This window comes from Sparus aurata, chromosome 9 (assembly GCF_900880675.1).
Source record: "Sparus aurata chromosome 9, fSpaAur1.1, whole genome shotgun sequence".
In the NCBI taxonomy this organism is placed as follows: domain Eukaryota; kingdom Metazoa; phylum Chordata; class Actinopteri; order Spariformes; family Sparidae; genus Sparus; species Sparus aurata.
Window position 1 is genome coordinate 25,817,152 of NC_044195.1, and position 20,573 is coordinate 25,837,724.

At 40.9% G+C, this 20,573-nt stretch overlaps 2 protein-coding genes across 3 annotated transcripts in view; both read left to right on the forward strand.

Annotated features, from left to right (window-relative positions):
• Positions 1-2,382, forward strand: part of thsd7ba (thrombospondin, type I, domain containing 7Ba) — a 169,378-nt gene extending 166,996 nt beyond the window's left edge. For both annotated transcript variants that reach the window (XM_030429404.1, XM_030429405.1), the window contains one exon: positions 124-2,382. In XM_030429404.1, the coding sequence (XP_030285264.1) occupies positions 124-205 (82 nt within the window). In that variant the 3' untranslated portion in view covers positions 206-2,382. The remainder of the gene's footprint in view (positions 1-123) is intronic.
• A 4,548-nt stretch (positions 2,383-6,930) lies between these two features.
• Positions 6,931-20,332, forward strand: LOC115588184 (histamine N-methyltransferase-like). Its single transcript, XM_030428580.1, has 7 exons — positions 6,931-7,050; positions 7,759-7,907; positions 11,758-11,810; positions 12,680-12,787; positions 15,117-15,247; positions 15,429-15,522; positions 18,604-20,332. Exons 2-7 carry the CDS (start codon positions 7,771-7,773, stop codon positions 18,960-18,962), a joined length of 882 nt encoding a protein of 293 aa, XP_030284440.1. The 5' UTR covers positions 6,931-7,050; positions 7,759-7,770; the 3' UTR covers positions 18,963-20,332.
• Positions 20,333-20,573: the final 241 nt, after the last annotated feature.

Here is a 20,573-nt window from a genome sequence, read left to right on the forward strand (position 1 = left end):
CTGCTGGTATCAGATAATGGAATTCTTTGTAGAGGCTGAAATCAAGTTGAACTGCTCTGTGCTGCGAAGTCAGATACCCTGTCAGCTTTTCTTTCTTGTCTATTATTTTTTTATTTTTTTCAGTAAGCCGACCAAAACCACTAAGACGTCTCCTCCTCCGCAGAAGCCCCTGACCCTGGCCTACGACGGCGACATGGATATGTAACCCGGCTGCTATACCTCACGAGGACGCGCTCGGCCTCGGACAGACTCCTGACCGCGTTCAGATTGTTAGCAGGCACGTCCATCACACACCACTGATTGCTGGCCGGCTCGTTGCTGGCTGACTATTTGCTGTCGTGCCAACTGTATTGCAAAATGCAGCGCACATGAATTTGCTGCTGAAGGGCGATGGAGCCCTGAATTTTTTGGCTGCAGCCAACTTTCCTCTCCGCAGAAGAGGGAACCAAAGCCGAACATGAATAATGAAAATGAGATAAAAGGTCTCTAGGCATAGGAAATAAATGGACCTCTGTTTTTTTTTTTTTTTTAACTGCTAGCAATGTGAACAGCCAGTTGAAGCACTGTTTTCGACACACAAGACTAAAGGACGCCTGAAAGGCAAAGACAGAGTGGATCCACAAGTGTTGATTTTGGACGTGTTTCCGTGGGACCACCTCGTTATCTGTCTCGTATTTGTGTCGTGAGTGAGACGAAGCATCTCGAGCCAACAGTCACTCGTGGCATCCGAAAAGGTGGAACACCGGAACGTTTGACATCTGACTTTGTCTCATCAGTGCTGGATCTTTGTAAAAGGAAATGTCACAAGCCTTTTGGGTAAACAAACAGCCTTTTTTTGAATTTCTGAGAATAAACAAGATGCTCTATGCACTACGTTAGTGCTGATTCACTTTTGTTGTTTTGTTTTTTTTTTTTTCCTTTCAAATGACTTTTCTAGTGTTTTAATTGTAATGCAAGTTGTTGCCGTCAGATTGTGTTTTGTTGATGATGCCATATGTTGTGTAAATGTGGAAACCAAAAGCAGGCTTGCCTTGAATTTAACGATACAGTGATGCAGTAATTTCCCCTCCCCGACACTCACGAGACTCTCGGACAGATTTAAATTGACAGAAAAAGAAAAAGAAACGTATTGAAATCATATAGCTTCAACTGGAAGTGGCTCCTTTGGCGTTAACAAAGAACAACATTCACAGGCGGTTAAAGAATTACCAGCATGATAAAGATCATACCTCCTACACACATTTTCATGAAATGCTAAACAGAAAGAGCACCGATCACTGAAACAGATGAAGAATTTATCCATTGGAGCAAATATGCTTTATTTCTGTTACAGGGACATCACACTTCATTTTCTTTTACACCGTTTATTTCAAGGTCAGCTGACACACAGCGAGGGGAGAAAATAGCTTTTGAGTTCTTTTTCTTCTGTATTTCTTTTCAGTTTATTGCACCACAGAGTCAGGGCCGAAAACATTTAAAGACATCAAATACCAAATATTTGTGAGCACACATCACTTAAGTGAGCCATCCCTCGTTTCTGTTTCTCTCACTCCTGCATAGAAAATAAAGACTTATATTTATTAAGCCCTGAAGTTATTTAAGATTTACACTTACCCTATAAGGCATTCATGATTTTTTTTTTTTTTTTTTTTTGTGCATTATGCCAATGAGTCCCAGTGGACCACGACTGCTTACATTCAGTCACATTTGGACGCGGACCCTTCAGTGCATCATTCACACGACCCAGTGGAGGATTAGGTTCCTGATACTCTGACCGGAGTTAACGCTGTTGCCCCTTCTCTGCCCCACCCCCACCCCACAAACTGAAGATTTGGTCTTGTGTTATCTGACCTCCTTCTGAATGTATTTTTACCAGTAACTCTATAATCCTAATGGCTGTGCGAATATGGTTGTTACGTGTCGTAACGATCGTATTACAACAGCTGATTGTACGTAGGCATGCTTGATCCATTTTGGCAGAAAGTGCTCCGAGTGGCCTTGCAGAGATTCTGTTTTTACGAGTTGCCAAACATCTTAGAGTAGTTTCTTTTTAGGCGGTGTTTCTAATCATTTGGCCAACAAAGAAAGGGACATGTGGTAACTGTGAAAGTCGACGTAAAAACCCAATGTGAGGAACCGATCGTGTCTAATTAACACGATTGACCGATTACCAATTACCTGGGCACATTTCCATTATATAAAACAGAGAACAGCCAGCTGACGTGATCAAAGGAATTCTATTTGGATAATCTAAAAGTATGTTCACTCATTGTTTACAGTACCATGCTATTTGTGTTACTATTGTGTGTACGTGGAGAGCTGGACAAAAATGCAAATAAATTGTGGAACCATGTGACAAATAAAAAAAAAAAATACGCTGCATTCTTTGCTCTTCGTTGAGTTCAAACTGTGTGAAATCTTTTTCGAAACGAGAGAAGCTCTACTCCCGCTGTGATCTTCATCGGCTCCTTGACTCTCAGTCCTGATAAATTGTAATTACTGATACGGGCTCTGAGGCAGAGCCCGGAATATATAAGCAGCTGATAAGATTCATCTTGCCCTCCAGTCAGATTCCCACTCCGATAATCCGCAGGTTGTGCGGGAAATAGTGTTTAAATCTTTTGTCTCATCTAATTCATTTATTTAAGACTGTCACTTTTGTTTAAGAGAAGGTTGAATTCAAACGCTTGTGTCATGGCCATCTGATCGGTGGCAACCACGTGGGCTGATCTTGTCACGTCCGATTCATCTCATTTTTTAGTAGCTCTCAAGGCATATTTGCAGGTTTCAGGGAAGATATGTGAACCGTCTGACTGTGGCAGTGTCGAGTTGTAATCAGGATTCATCTGTTACCGCGAGCTGATCATTCTAATAAAGTGCAGCATGCTGTGTTTTGGCAGAACAGACTGAGAGCTTGATGAATATTTAGTCGGAGGAATGGAATAACCTTTTAAAATAATGAATGTTTATTATAATTTATTATTGATTTATTATGGGCATGTCTACACCCCCACAGAATGATGAAGTTCTGCATTTTCATCATCTTGCTGGTGGTATTTTGTTTCCTTGAAATGAATCTGTCCCTTTTTTCCCCCAGAAAAAAATACTTTTTGTACAGTATTTATGGAAATTAGGCTTTATTAAACATTCCATTTTTGATGGGAGAACAACAGGAAGACATAATAGTAAGCCATCTTACAAAAAGTATTATGTTAGAATTAAGTTTGAGTGTCTAGAGTAGCCGGCAGTCAGTCTTAATCAATAGAACTGACAAATCCAGTGAGATGAAAAGTGAAACATCTGCAATATTGGTTCTGCAGTTGCCTGTGATGTTATTAGATTACTACAGAAGAAAAAGATGTTTTGGATTTCAGGGTGAAGTTTAGCGATGCCATGTAAGCAGCAGAACGGCTCTAAGGGGTCTAAGAATATCTCAACATCTGCTTGATGGATTGCCACTGAATTATGTACTGACGTTCATGGTCCCCAGATGATGAACACTGTTTCACTTTTAGAGCACCATGAGGTTGACATTTTTTCTTTAGTTTTTTAGAGAATGTCTCCCCAACTATTGGATGGATTGCCATAACATTATTAACAGAGGATAAATTCTTGTCATGCCCTGAAAACCTCAAGGTGTCCAGGAGACATCCAGATGCCCAAACCACCTCAGCTGGCTCCTACTGAGGTTCCCAGACTGGATTCTTTTCTCAAACGGGAGGCTGAGCAGTGTGATACAATTACAATTGCAGCACACTCTCCCTTTTTGTAAACGGGGGCCACCACCTCTGTCTGACACTGCAGAGGTTCTGTCCCGAACCTCCACGGGACACTGAAAAGGAATGTCAAACAAGACAGCCCAACAATGTCCAGAGCCTTCAGCGTCTCAGGGCAAATCTCATCCACCCCTGGCGCCTTGCCGCCGGGCAGCTTCGTGACACCCTCAGCGACCTCTGCCGGGGTTATAAACGAGTCTTCCCTCCGAGTCTTCATGATGATGATTAACTCTGTCATTCTATGTATGCTGTTTGTCTTGTGTTTTTATCTATCTATTATTTATGGGATCTCCGTGTGAAGCAATTTGCACGCAATGCACGCGCACAGCATTATATAACTCAAAACATTCAGTAGTAACAAAGTCCTTTATGTGGCCTACAGCAAGAGAGAGACAGACTTTTATTTTGTTATCTTAATGAGTATCTGTGAATCAAACAAAGTTACTCAGATTTGTTCATTCATTTCAAAAAGGTGAGGCTTGGTAGAAAAAACACTTTTCCGGCCACCTTGTCGTCTCGGTTTTTTATGTACAATCGTCATGATTACACGGAGAACCGGTCCCCCTGTGATCTGAGAGGCACAGAGGTGGCACACAGAGGGAGAGAGAGCAATGAGGCCGGGTAGATAAGATGGTGCAAGCACGTGTAATTGATAAAGGGACTTTGAAGTTGAGTCAGGCGTGGACTGCGAGCCAACGAAGGAAAGGACAAACTGATTTAATACGCTCAGCTTTGTGAGGCAATGTTTTATACATGCTGAAGGTTTAATGTTTTAAAAAAGAGGCCGAAATATATATGATGTTTTCCTCAAGGTGTCCTCAACAAACTGTCTTCGACGTACTTTTACTTGAACAGAACTCTAATGGCCCATGTCCAGGTGAAGCTGAGTCCCAAAACAAGGCCACCGTGAGTGCCGAGGATCATGGAGAAGATTTGCAGAGGTCCTAGAGGGGAATTAACCACATTAGTGCATGTCTAAAAATGGATATTGTTGTAGGTTTTTTTTTGGGTTTTTTTATCAGAAAACTACTCTTTGGATCACTGACTACTAAATCATATATGAGATAAAACTCCTCTTTGGATTCACTCCCTGGATTTAAACCTTATCAGATGGAGTCTGTGGCCTAATTATAATCTAATTTAGGTCCTTGGCCTACTTCCTGTCTGACATTACTAAGTGACAACTGGGAAATCTGGGAGCCACGGACAAACCAAGAGACATGGCATTCCCTTCATTCTCTCTCCTTCAAATTACATGATGTATTCTTTTTGTTCATCACAAACTGATATAAAACTTATATTTCAAAAAGTCCTTTGTATTTGTCTCTCTGTAAAAGCATTTTACAGTATTGTACCTAACATGTTTTCGCCGACCTTATCAAAGCGTTCTGATGTGTCTTTCCAGACGCTGGCCTCCACACAGTGAGATAACCCACTTTGCCGAGACTTGAGCTAAATCATAATAAATGTCCGCTTTTATTCTTTTCAAAAATACATTTACTTTGTGTAGTGATGCTGAAGGGCAGCGTTGTCAAATCTTGTATCTTTGGCAAAACTAAAACTGACATGATGAATTACTTAGAGGATAGATTTAATGCCGATGGTGAGTCGGGTGGAGTTTCCGGCATTATCGAAGTCTCTGGAAGCCCCGAGACCCCAAATTGATTTTAAAAGACTTTATTTAAAAGCCCAAATCTTCACTGTAGCCGCTGAGCTATAAAAGCATTAGCGTGGATACATGAGCCCAGCCATGGGTGTAAATATTGTCTTTTTCAAACCAATTTGGGATCTTGGGGCTTCACCATATGAGCTGTATGGAACCATTTTATGTGTTTTTAGTACGACCCTGCTCCTCATGATTCTTCGCCAAACTGACTGCTGCCTCGAGGACACAGTATTTGTTCATGGGATGTACACTCGTGCCAAGTGAGCTACAGGAACACCTGCCTAACCTTATTTTGATATATTTACCTTTCTTTGGACTACAGCTGTGTTTGTCTTGTGACTCAGTAACTTCCCCAATAAATCATCAAACTGATCCTGTCTGCCTGCTTCTGTCTGTGTTTTGGTGCTATCTCTGTCACGTCTATGCACCGACACCATTTTTTACACATAAAATACAGATATACATGACTCTTATTATTATCTTAAACAAAACGATATATCTTTTGATCATCTCTGCTGAAGCTGCCCCTGCTAAAGCCTTTCTTGTATATCCTATGATATTCAGGGACACCTGTGATCCAGATTATGAAGGTCATTCATCCACCTGATTGGAAAACATATGATGGGAAACTAGTTGTACATGTACACAAATATTAGAACAGGGACCTAAAGGGTAACTCCAACAATTCTGCACATAAAAGCATGTTTACTTGGCGGAGTACAGCTGCACATGTCAAAAAGTAGCATTAAACACTTATCATTGAAACGTCTGTGGCTCCAGGGGAAGCTGCACGTGATCTGATAATTTGCCCCCATTCATGTCACTCAGTGGCTAAATTGCATTGTGGGTAATGTAGGCGCTAGAATTTGAAAAGAATATGTTGAACAAAAAAATCTCTGGTTCTGCTGTATCGATTTTTGATCATTTGTTTTTAATCTATCCATAATGAGTCCTACAGATTTTAACTCAAGACCAGTCGACTGCTTTTCAGAACCTGGCTCCTACATTAACCACAATGCAATTTAGCCACTGAGTGACATCACCGAAGACATTTTTTTTCCAAATTCCTGCAGCTTCCTCTGGAGCCACAAGAGGTTTTATACTGTTATATTTTCACATATGCAGTAGAAATCCCCAAGGCCTTTAAAATTGAAATTGGTGGAGCTACTCTTTAATCTTCAACAGCAACACAACGGCAATACCGCAACATCATAATTTTTTTTTTACGCTATCAGTGAAACGCTTTATAAACCATTCGTCAAGTAACTGTTTATTATAAGAATGCAACTGACTTTTTTTAATACTTTGTAAACATAAACATTATTGCAATCGCTTACTAAAGCATTGTATTGTTTTATAGCAGTGATAATAAACATTGACTTAACTTGTGTAATTTAAAATGTACTAATGGTTTACAAATGAAGCCACTCACAGACGTATACAGACTGGTGTTACGTCATTGGATTTGTTTGTTCCTGTTCCCCTTTTTCTTTTTTTTTTCCTTTCTGCCCCTTTGGCCCTCCATAAAAACGCAGCTGTGGGCGGACTCTCCATGTTGCAGCCCGCAGATCTCTCCGGAAAACACTCACGCACTCCTGCAAAAAACGTGTAAGTGAAGAAATGTTCGCGTTGGCTTTCCAACACCAGCCTCACAGCGATTATGATGTGAAAGCCGATGAGATGTTACGCACATTACGCGCTCCTGATCGCCGGATGGCACGCTCTTCTGTCCGTCCGTCCGTCCGTGTGTGTGTGTGTGTTCTGCTTCCGTCACTGTCTTTATCTTATGCACACACGGAGCAGCTCCGTCATGATCATGAAGACACGACGTGCAGCAGTTGGGAGATGTGCGCCCGTAGCCGAGAATAATGGCCTGGCAGTTTGGTTTAACGTGGGTTCATGTTGGGACGCACCGTTTCGTTTTCCAGCAACAGGTGTCAAATACACCGAGAGAAGAAGTGCATGTGATGAAGGTCAATTGTGCAAAAGCTGGCACCCTTTACACGAAAATAATACCCAAAAGTTGTTTTTTTTTTTTTCACATGGCTATTTATCCCCCCAAAAAACAAACCCGGCAAATGATTTATTCCACAGTAAATCCTCGAATGACAAATGCGACAGCTCGACTCTCAACTCCCCGTCCAGATCTCCCAGCACCACCCACGCAGTGTGACTGATGTGTGATGGGTTGAAGAGTTCACCTGCAACAGAAAAAAAAGTGTTTTAAGAAAAAAAAAGAAAAAAAACACATGCACACACATTTCTTCTGCAGCTCGTGGAAATAATATATGTTGTTTTTGTTTTTTTTATTCCCAGATAACTTGAGCCATGTCATCTCCACTGAACAGTCTGGTTAATGATGATGGAAGGTACCAGGAATCCTTTGAGCTCTTTCTGGAGCGCTCCTCTGAGCATCAGTGTATGAGGGACTTCATCCATAGTCTGCTGCCAGATATACTGGGCAGGTAATCTTTCACACACACACACACAGATCTTTTATGAGCCACATCACTGACGACAGGATAGAATGCACCAGAGTTTATGGAACAGTGTAATATAATGTATTTAAAGTGGTATTGCTGCTAAAATATACTATAGAGTTTCCCAACATTTCTAAACAGAAGTTAAATAAAGTAGTTCACCAATACAGCCATAAGAAAAAAAATACAATTAAGAGGCTGAAGTGAAATTGTTAAAGAGGACGTTAGAGCTCTAATGATAAGTGTTCATGTAGGGCTTCACCATTAATCAGAGTATAATTGAAAAATTCCAGTACGGCTAATTGCAATATCCAGATCACAGAAGCTGCAGGGATGTCCACGCCTACAAATCTCCTGATTTAAGAAAGCAAGGATGGACCGGCTGATTACCTGGGTCGATATTAAAACATTTTCTGATTACTACTGTTTAGTGTCCCATTGCCAATGTGGATGTTTGAGGGCCAGAGGCGAAAAAAATTAAAGGGGGCCATCTGCGCACGGGGCACCATCTTTATTCCACTAGACTGTCATGGTTTATCGAGCATCCAAGACGCTACTGGGAAGCGTTTTTTTTCCGAAAACATTGGGTTTTTTCCTTTTTGTTTCTGGATTAAAATTTGACAAGCGAATCATCTCAGTTGTCAGCACAAGCTTCTTCCATCTATTGCAAAGTTAAAATCGTTTGTGCCCGTTTAAAAGATTCAGAAACTTTGGCTACTGCGTTCGTTTCCTCTCGCTGCAATTCTCTTCACACAGGAATCAGTCAGTCTGCAGCCTGTTCAAAATGCAGTGGTACCCGGAAAAAGACACCATATATCCCCTGTTCATGATTCATTTTAAGATTCTTTCATTTGTTTTTAAAGGACTACATGTACTGGCACCGGGTTACCTTTCAGAACTGCTCATCTTGTACTTCACCTCTCGACCCCTCAGATCTGCTGACCATTTTCTGCCCTTAACGGTGGAGTCGTTTACCACAAACAGTTAAATCCTCCTCCTCCACTGATACATTCTGATTCACCTGCCTTGAAACCCATCTCTTTTCCTCAGCCTATGAATTAATGAAGAAACCTCGTCAGTCTTTGGTTTTCATTGTCTTTGTATTTTACCTTGTTGTTTTATGCAGTGCTGCTTGTGTCATGTTTTGATCTATTCCTGTTTTTTACTTGAGTTCCCGGGAATCAGACAGGGCAGTCAGGATTAGACTGGAAACAATGATGGCTGGAATTCTCAGCAATATGCTAAAGACAATCTGGAGGAGGGGTTGCACTGCTGGCCTGTGTAGATACTACTGACACAATCACAGGGAATGTGGAGCTTCTGAGTAAGTGGGCAGAGCTGTTGGAATGAGATGAGGGTGTGCCTGGTTCTGCAGTGACAGGAGAGTTAGTAACAGGAAGAAAAAACAGGTACAGGAGGGGCTCACGACACTTTGAAACTCGTACTTTCATTGTTTTAACAATGTTAAGGCCTCATGAGCTATAAGTCGGTCAGCATTTATCTGTCAAAAAGTGTCCAACAGAAGGGCATATGCAGCTATGCTATTTAGACATGTGATAAAAAGTTTAGAACAATAAAGCAACGCAACCTGTACAAATCAACTAACATGCACTGTATCTTGACCATTACAGCTGAGGTTTGTTCAGATCGGGGCGGCCCAAAGTCACCCCACCAAAAGGTTCACAAAATGTTTCCAGAGAAAAAAATATATGTAAAGGCGCAATATGTAAGTATTTTAGTCAAAAACATTAAAAGATTAACTAAAAACTTGAGTGTGAGGTATCATGTTGAAGAGGTATACAGAACTTGGCATGCTAACCAGCTAGCCCCGGCCTGCCCTGGTCCAAAGCTCCCATGCTAGCAGTGTAAGCACCTACACTGTTCCCGGTGCTCTGAGCTCACGGTCCCGACCGCTAGCTCCATTGTTACTCGAGTTAACTAGCTAATAGTTGATACTGTTAGCAGCATTTAACGCTGGCGGCGGTGAAATGACACCACTGTAATTATAAATTGGATGGCTGGCAAATTATTACACATCGCACCTTTTAGATAATTATGATATCAATGTCTGTTTATGCTGTTTTATTTATTTAAAAGAAATGTATATTAAAAAAACGGTGTTAAGAGTGACACTTCGAAATTAGTTGGGATCCTAGTACCATTTTGTATCTTAAACATGCTCTACAGCAGGTGTTTGCTTTCTTCCCCTGCTGTTAACTTTAGGCACCCCTGCTTTAAAACAAACTCGATCCTAAAACATAAACTGTTGATATTATACACAGGTAATTTCATACTGTTCGTCACTGATGTTCCCACAATATTTGACCACACAAATGTACATACAGACTAAGCAGCTTAACAAGTGTGCGTGTGTGTTTATGGAATTTGCTCTTCTTGTATTTCTTCTGTGTTGATATATGTAAATATGGTGCTATTTTACATAATATACATGCAAATGTATATCTTCTTTGAAAATGTTGGATTCAGTGTGTAATGCTGTGTTGTGATTTGTCTCTGATTCGGTGTTTTCGTACGCATCACTGCAGCTCGTACGTGAAAAATGGCCATATTGTATGAACCGCCCCCTTAAAGGGATATTCCGGTATAAATTTAATCCATTGTCTAAATCACCGTGAAACTCTGTTACACTCCCTCTCGAGAAATCAAGTTAGCAGACCGCTAATTTACAGAGTTTTATCAACCTCAGAAACGACCGCAAGACAACAATACACTGCAGTAAATGGATCCAAATAATAACCGCCACCAAAAAGCCACAAATAATGCTCAGAACAGCACCAAACTTCAGCAACAGTACATCTAACCTAGATGTACTGGGGCATCTGACCTAGCGGAGGTTAGATGCCCCGGACTATGTGCTGAGACCCTATTTGTACTGTTGCTGAAGTTTTGTGCTGTTCTGAGCATTATTTGTGGCTTTTTGGTGGTGGTTTATATTTGGACCCATTTACTGCAGTGTATTGTTGTCATGCGGTCGTTTCTGGGGTTGATAAAACTCGGTAAATTAGCGGTCTGCTAACTTGATCTCTCAAGAGGGAGTCTAACACAGTTTCACGGTGATTTAGACCATGGATTAAATTTACACCGGAATATCCCTTTAACTATATCGTCCTTTGACTCCTAAAAAGCAACCCGCACTCTCTCTGGTGAAAGTTTTTGCATCTTTGTCCTGGTGTGAGTTACAGAGATGCCTTAAACTTTGTAAGATTATAAAGAAGATGTAATTTGCTGATTGTTTTAAATCAGTGGCTTGTTTCTTTATGAACTTTTCATGTGGTTTGTTTTTGGTTGTTGTTTGTTCCTTTTATGTGGCCTTCTTGGCCGGTACTCCCCCTGTAAAAAAAAAAAAAGAAAAAACGATTCTGAATCTCAGTGGGAATAGTCCTGGTCAAAATAAAGGTAAATAAAATAATCTAATAAAATATAAAAGCTTGAGGTGTAGGAGGCCAGTGCTGTGATGCAGAGAACTAAAAACCCAATCTCTGGGTTCTGTATCGGTGTCTGAGAAGCACATCAGAGAGGAATCTGGAGACATATGACTCACAAGTTAATTAAAGAAAAAGTGCAAGAACATTATTAAAAATCAGACGGTGAGCGACAGAACATGTCACAGCGACACTCAGAGCCGGGGTGTTGGAGATTCTTCAGACGCTAAAACGGTCCCTCTCACGTAGCCGGGTGTCAGGCAGAATTGACAGTTACGAGCCCAAAAATGTGACCCACATTTGGCAGGTCAGAGAATGTGAATTTTCCGAGTCATGACTGCTCCAAAGACTCATGGCGTTTTTTTTTGGTTTTTTTTCTGCTCTCCCCACAGCATCGGAAATGGAAAGTCCCATCTAAATGTCATTGGAGTCGGAAGCGGAGCTGGTAAGAACGCACACTATAGGACACTTTTACTGCCGAACTCACCTTATGTGCCGCGTGACACTGTAAATAGCTGTTGCAGACAGCGAAGGTGAGGGGGCGTTGTAGAATCAGCTTGCTATAACATATCCTATTGCTGCGCTGTCATTTATTGGCTGCAGCAGTAACAACCTTCGCCCTTATTATGACTGTCGAGGGTTTGCATCTGTCCGGTTGTCAGATTAATATTGTTGCTGTCAGGGTGACCGGACCTGTCCTTGATTTTACTAGTTTTGGAGCGCTTGTGATACAGCAAGGTTAATTTGTTTCTGAGCAAACCCACGGCCTGCCCATGAGTGCTATTACCCTTCACTTATGTCAAAGCCAATCTTTTTAATTTACCTGAGCTGTCATGTCGGTATCATAATGGAGCGATGTTACAGATTCTCTAATGGACTGTAAAATCCATTAGAATGACTACAAACTCCCCCGCAAGGTATTATTCAATCTAATCAGAAAGATTCAGCGCCTGTCCAGATCGGCTTCTTTACTCAAATTTATCCCTTTATACAAAGCAACTTGTCAGCTCCAATAAGAGCTAGAACAAAATCACCTGCCTGTGGCTAAATGAGATTGAAATGAATATCACAGTGATAACTCTGGGTAACTCTGAATCTCGCAGCATTAAACGTATCATTTCCTGCAAAACTGACAAGTGCTATTAGCTATTTCCCGCTTAAATTAGAGGATTGTGATGAAACACTGCTCGACTCTACATGTTTTCGTTTTTTTTTGTGTGTGTGTATTATGGCTTAGTTTGGCTGTTGTGGGGAAAGGAGGTCAGAATTTTATTTGCAAGCCATTTTCAAAAAAAACTGTGTTGGTGCCTGTAGGTGAGATTGACCTTGAGATGCTCTCCCAGCTCCGTCTGAAGCACCCAGGGGTGACGGTGGATAACGAGGTGGTTGAGCCTAGCGGGCAGCAGCTACATAACTACAGAGGTACTGCCTTTATCAACACACACTTGACTCGCATACCACAAATTGACACTATATCTGTATTCTTGTGCCCCCGAAAATCTGTTTCAAGACTTAATTTAACAGCAAATGAGAGTAAAATACAAATATATTTCGCTTTATATTATTATATTATATTATATTATTATGAATGCAAAGAACACATTTTAAAGCTGCTTTTGGCTTTCACACTTATAAATAAGTAATACTGTCATTCATGTGTGAGTTGGGGATTGCATATTCAAACTCCCAGTCTCACATTTGAACCTTCATGTCAGTGAGTATAAACCTTTCTGAAGTGAATGAAACAGCTCCAAGTCTGCTGCTCTCTGACCAGTAGTTTCACATCAAGTACATCTGGTGCTGATACCACAGAGAAAATGACATAAATGAAAGACGTGTGTGCGGGGCGGTGTTCCTGACGTTCCTCATCTCTATCTTCTCGTGTCGCCTCCCCTTTAAGTGCTCGTCGTGTTCTCACACCACCCCGGGGTTTTTTTTTTTTGTCCCGGGAGCTTCTGTAGGTGGCTCTCTGTTGACACGCATGTCAGCCAGAATTAGTGTTTCTAAAAAGCACTTAGCGAAACATGTTGGGAGTCTTTTTGTGATCTGAAGAGTTGCCTGTACTTGTCTCCCTTTTGAATTAGCACAAGAGAGAGTTTACATAGAGAGTCATGGCGGTGTGGGTTCACAAAAGACAGCTGGAAGGAAATGAGTTCAAAGTTAGTTGATTTTTAAGCAGCATAATGCATAATTTACCTTAAAGGAGTCATCACCCGGAAATCGCAATTTCTCTCGTTAAATCATGCATATTGGTGTTGGACCTCTGTTGAAACTTGCCTGAAAAGCTGGAGTTTGAAAGTGGCTTATTTTTTTTTCGCTTTGGCTCTTTTTCCGAACAGGAATAGCGCACAGTAGTGCGCGTTCCTAAAGCACGAGATTTTGACTCTGCTCCGGTGGTGACGTTACCACAGGAGGCTACTTGCATATTAAGCATCGGCTCACAGCCGTCCTCAGCCAGACTTTCTGAGTGAGCACACGGAGTCTGCTTATTTCTCTGTCATTTTCACGCCATACATCGTGACCGCCAGCATTGAAACTCAGGTCTTACATGTAAAACACGAGTGTGAAAAGTAAGACGGAAAAAAAAAGAATTTACCATTCAGAGACGTCCTGCTGTAAACGTGTCTCTTCCACCGTCTCTGCCTCTTCACTCTCCCGTTCGGTTTCCGGCTCCGGCTCGTACATAAATGCCTGAATTCCGTAAGGTTCGTCATTTAGTGTGTGCGCCATGACAGGGGGCTGTTTATGTTTTGGAGTCTGTGTGTGCATGCAGGCTCGCCCCCCCATTCCGGCTCTGTCCTTCCTGCGGCCAATCAACGCGCGCCTCATTACATATTAATACAATGCACATCCGGACCGGTCAAAACCTCGCGCATAATCTTGCGTGAGAAAGTCGCGGTATGAAAAAGGGTCAGAACAAGCTCTCTGTTTGATTTAATTTTATTTTATTTTTTCTAATAAGTTTTAAGAATTGATCCAAAGCGATCCAAGAGGGACTGGATATGTAAAAAACCAGGTGATGACTCCTTTAAAACAACAGCTTCCAGGTCATGTTGATGGTACAGTCTCTTGAATGGTGTCTATGTCACTTGTTTCTGCACTATATATCTAGGGTAGGATCACAGCGTATTGATAACAGGACCATATTGATTAAATATACAAACTAGCCTGGCGCACACCTCCGCCAAGGCCCAACAGCCCCCTTTAATTCATTCAAGCTAGATTTTAAACCACTCATCATGGCTTCATTGTAAATTTCAAACTCACCATATCTGCAAAACAATGCAGATGGAACCATAATCTCAATTATGCCGAGGAATAAAAATAGATTTTTATCCGGATCCTCATCAAATTATACTCGCTAATAGCTCACAGCCACCTTAATACGCCCCAATTTTATCACCATGCATTATTCCCTGAGAAATTAACTTGTGATGTTAAAGAAAGTGAGGGAAACAATCCTTCATCTGCCCTTTTTTTTTTATCTGGATCCTCACCAGAATTTAATAATCTTCCATCCAAGCTTCGTGGAAATCTGTTTAGTAGTTTTTGTGTAATCCTGCTGACAAACCAACAAACAGAGGGCAGAGGCCAAGGAGGGTGTGTTGTTTTTACAACATTATTAGAGAATTTTACATTCTCAAGACTTGCCCAATCAATTATTGAATTTAACAAAGGTCTGATCTTAAAAACGTTGCATTAGGACTAATAAGACACTCTCCATAACTCCTTTTTGTGTCCGTCAATGCAGTTTTGGTTTCGAAGAAACCAGAATTAGACTGGGTCCAATTCCACTGGAACAAGATGACTGCCGCTGAGTTTGAGGCGCAGTGGAAAGAGAAAAAGATGAGTAAGAAGGTTGACTTCATCCACATGATTCAGGTTGGTGCTGCCACTGTAGTGCTTCTGGCCCACAGACTGTGTTCCTGACACATCTAGGTCATATTCATTTGGCGGGGCTCCATAGCAATTAATCCCATTAGAACATCTGTCTAGCACAGCGTTATAATTAGGTGCTCTCCGAATCCAGTTACCAGCTCATTATCTGTGCTGAAATCGACAGATGCTGTACTATGTGAAGGATCCTGGAGCGACCGTCAGCTTCTTCCAGAGTCTCCTCGACAAGAATGGGAAGCTTGTGATCATTCTGGTGTCTGGTGAGTGGATGGATCTAATCTTAATTCATCACGCCATATCATATTTTCTTCACTCTGGTTATTTATGCAGCCTACAGTCAGTATATTGTAGCTACTGCTCAAACATACAGTAAAGTAAAGGGATGGAAACTAGTTTAAAGCTGTCTCTCAGGAAAAAAACGCTATCACTGTGGTTATCAGAGTGAGGATTAAAAAGAAAGAGAAACCTTTGCCTGCTGTTTTGGTACAAACTGCTCAAATTAATTGTGTAGTAAATGGACAAAGCAGTCAGGTGGCTTCTAATTAGAAGTTCAACATTTATTTCTGGGAAAATCATTCTTCATCATTTACTGCATTTAATTCAGTAATTAGCTAAACAAACATGTCCCTCCAAAGGATGTCGCTTTGCTTTCATTTAATTAAACGTCCTCCTTTGTTTCCAAGACTGCACTGCGATGTCAGTCCGTCAGTCCCCGACTCTGTCCAGATTACACAGGGAGCCATGTGATAATATCATTTAACGATTTGCCTATCTTACGTCATTGCAATTCAAAGTATCGCAGTAATCTTCAAAATATTCCTAAAACTTTAAAGATGCAGTATGTAAGGATGGACCATCTGTCTATTTCAAATTTCAAACAAATAAGGGGCAGCCTATCATCCGAGTAATCGCTAACTACTGATAAATTTAGCTGCTGTTAGCTAGTGAGCTCTGTTAGCAGTGCAGCTAGCTGTCTTATCAGTTTACTCAAGTCTGCCTGAGCTGGAAGCTCGGAACACGAGGGGAGATTTTTTTACCCATTGTTTTTTACTAACTTTACCCATTATTAACTTGAACTTGAACTTGAACTAGAAGATTTGGTGTTAAGACACTAATGCATGAGCATTGGACCACCGGAAGGAGACGGTTTTCAGGGGGAAGATGGTGGGGAACCATGCTGTGGGCTAGCATGCTAAATTTAGTCTTTCACTATTGCACCTTGTAAGATTAAACTAAAATTGCATATTTTTGTTGCAGAGAGGACACCTCTTTTTTCAGTTAAACAGTCAATCACAGAACCTCAAATAAGTAACCACACATCATAAGGTCCTCCTGCACAAGTAAAGGATAAATTAATGGTGGTGACCTCATCTCACCATCACTCTTTAAGTTGGAATCTGTACACAGATAAGATTTAACTTTTTTTTGTGGGCGATAGAATGTGCAAGTTATGTCTTCAGCCATGGTGACAGGCTGAGGCAATTCAAAATAAATCAGGAAACCAATTTAAGACTGCATGTCAGTGAGTTGGATATCTTTTTTAAAGTCATGTGAGGATATTCATCATTAGCCCGATAATGAAAACTCAGCATCATCTGCGTAATGTGTATTTTATTCATGCGAATCCCAATAAAATCTTTCATCATGCCATCCTTAGTCCAGATAGAAGTATCACAAAAATTATTGGATGGAGTTCAGTTAAATTTGATACGGATATTATTTCCGAAGGATGGACCTGCTGACTTGGTGAAGCTATTCCCAAAAGTGCTTGTTTTTACTCGTCCGGTAAAATATCTTAATACTCAGCAGATGGATTGGCCCAAGATTTTGTGCAGATATTCATGGCTGTCATATAATGCTTTTTAATGACTTTGGTGATGCCTTGACTTTTCTGCCAGCGTCAGCATGAGGTTGACATTTGTGGTTTATGGTGAAATATTACACTGTTGAATGGATAAAGATCAAATTTGTTCCCTTAACCTTTCAGTGCCATCATAAGGTCAAAATTTGTTCACTTTGGGTTTTATGACCAATTACATTTCCATAACTCTCAGCTGTGCTTGTGTTCAATGCTAATAAGCAAATGTTAGCATGCTAACAAACCACATTAAGATAATAAGCACAGTAAACACTATACCTGCCAATGGACAAAAGGGAACTCTGTACACAAATTGATTTTAGAAGCCTTTAATAGTTCAAACAGACCAGCACTTCAACTCTGATGACTGTGTCATCAAAGAACAAGCAGACAATGACATAAGCAAACAAATATTCGACCGAGAGCAGATTAAACCGGCTTTTGTATCTTTCGTATAATGTTTGCAAGGGTGGGAGTCGCCATAGCCAATGTCCAACTGCCACGCAGCACTATAGTCACTTTTGAAACACACACGTACATAAATACAATTCATCCTGTAGTTAAATAGTTGTTTTTAAAGGCAGCGCATCCTTCAGTCAGTTATAGGAAACACATTTACTTCTTTAATCACCACCTCACCTCAAGCAGAGGATGAGATTTTGTCTTTAATGATGCTACAGATCCACAGTTAGCCTGTACATAATGCTGAGCAGTAGCACAATCAGTAGCCTGTGTGCATTTCTGTGTTCAGCTATGCAAATCTTTAAAGCTCTCAAAGTCTGTCCTACATAAACTACCCCACAGGGACATTTACAAAAATGTGTGCTGCTGCAGTTTATGAAACATGTTGCAATGGCACCTGATGTAGCTGCATACTGCTGGAAGATGGGTACTAATTTCTATTTCGCTTTAGCATGTTAGCATTGTGATTGTGTTTGTGTTTGTATTAGTATGCTGGTGATTTAGCTCAAAGCACTGCTGTACTCAATGCTGCATTCCATTTTATCCGGGAGAAATTACTCCAGGAGGGGAAAAAAAAGACTTTTAAAAGTGCAGTGGAAAGGTCATCCGTGTGGGAATTCAATTTCTAAAACTCAAGCAAGACCAACAAAGACTTCACCAACATAACCTCACATGAAAGCACAGCAGTATGGCAGCGCACACACAGTTAACAATTACCTGTTGAAGTATAACAACTTTGTAGTTGTCATTTACATTTACTTTCAGGGGATTTGTGTTTGCAAGCATGTGGTACAAGCATACTCATACTGTCTCTTTTTTAAGTTTGCTAATCTGTTACATCAGCTGCTGTAGTTGCTTGTGAAGTTCACAGACTTCAAACACCAAGTTGCTGCTAATAACGATGTTTCCCTGAGCACATGCACAGGGAGTACAGACTCAGCACTGCAGCGTTACAGCAGCCTCACAGTGCCACTAGCATGGCCGTAAAATCTCAGTCTTGTTTTCGTGTCATCTATTCCAGGTGAGAGTGGTTGGGGAAAGCTGTGGAAGACTCACAGGAGACAACTCTGTAACACGGAAATAAGTCAGTGTGTGACCACAGGAGACATCAAAAGCTTCCTGGACTCGGAGGGAGTGAGCTACCAGAGCTACATTCTGCCATCTCAACTGGATATCACCGAGTGTTTTACCGTGGGGGATGAGAAGGGAGAGCTGCTGCTCGATTTTCTCACAGAGGTGCTGGACTTCAGTAAGACGGCCCCACCTGAGCTGAAAGCTGGTGTCATGAAAACACTTCGGCAGCCAGACTGTAGTGTAGAGTCCAACGGCAGAGTTATCTTTAACAACGACCTTGAAGTGATCGTCTTAGATCCACGCTAGGGGCGTCACGATTCTCCAAACTCACCATTCAATGTGACTTGCGGTTTTAAGATCACAAATTGATTAGATTTCCTTTTTTAATCAGCACTGACAGCTATGCTATGCTATGCTAAAAACAAAAAATTACCCATTCAATAATAATCAACAAAACACAAATTGTTTCACAGTTTGGTGTCTCAAAACTGTCCAGAGTAAACCATTTTATCAAGTGAATTAATCAAGGATCTCTGGCACCGTTATTAGTTTAGTTCAATTCATTTTTTTTTTCGCTGCGCGTGAACCCTCGTCTCAAAAATAAAGGATCTCTGAAGCACCTTCAATACTGTCAGAGTTACATTTAGTGTGTTCGTGTGGGGTTAGAATAATCGGAAAAATATATTTCTGAGTGGGAAAGTTCACCTGAACACCTCCTCAGGTCGGAACAACTACTCGGAAACTAGTTGACTACTATGAGGTTGATGGTCTGTTTCCTTTGCTTGTCCATGTCACTCAGACAGCTTTCCATGTCACTCAGACAGCTGTCCGTGTGTTGTTTAAATGCTTTAAGCTGCAGAACATCATCCATGTTGCTCCCATATTCCGACCAGATGCACTGCGCACGGAAAAGTCGGGAGACTGACTTCCGAACTCTGGAAGTGGGTCCAATCTGAGGAGCACATGAATGCAGCGTAGGAGTGTGGAAGTGCAACTGCAGGCCACCGATAAGCTAGCCGTGTCTTCTGAAGTGTTTTTATTACCTTTGGACGGGCACAAGTCGGCGTGTCGTGGCGGAGGGGGATACTCATATCAATACTGAATTTGAGTTTGATGGTTGAAACTGAACACTGATTTCGATCAGTTGTTGACAAAAAAAACTAAACAATTGTGACACCCCTACTCAGCTCCCTTGAAAAATGTCCTGTTAAAATGTGAAATGAGCAGTAGAATGATAACATAACTGTTTCTAATTAGTTTCAAACATGGTGATCGCCTCAAATTGTACTGTTTATAATTGACTATACATAATTAATATGAGTTTAGCCTGCGTGTGAAATGGCTTGTTTTACATGATCGGACAAACAAATTATTTGTACAATTATTTTGTCATGAGCCACCCAAAGAAAAACATAAAGTTATACGTTTTAATCAGCTTCAGAATTCTGCTGTCATATAATCTTTATGGGCTCCAGCTGGCAGCCCGTACTAGCAGCCCCATTACACCGCTGCTCTCATCAGATCATATTACTTTGGTATTAAGAAAAAAAAAAATGGAAAATTGAACATTTAATATTCCGTGGAGATTTGGTGATGGATTTTTGTGTCTTTGCATTCACAGTTATATTGCATGAAATTTACATCACTGAGGGACAAATTAAAAACCAGAACCTGTTTTCCGCTGCCTTTCTATTTTGCATAGTAGCTGTAGAACATGTTTTGTATACTTATCTCAGCTATAAGCCCAGTTCCATATTCATCATTGTTAGACTTTAAAATACACACAAATTAGTCTTATAAGCCCTATGCAAATTTATTTTTCTGTCAGTCAGTCAGAAGGATTTTAATTTAAGACTTATTATTGGCCGAAAATCACTTGAAGATGAAGCATTGCCGCTAACTACACGGTGGAGTTAA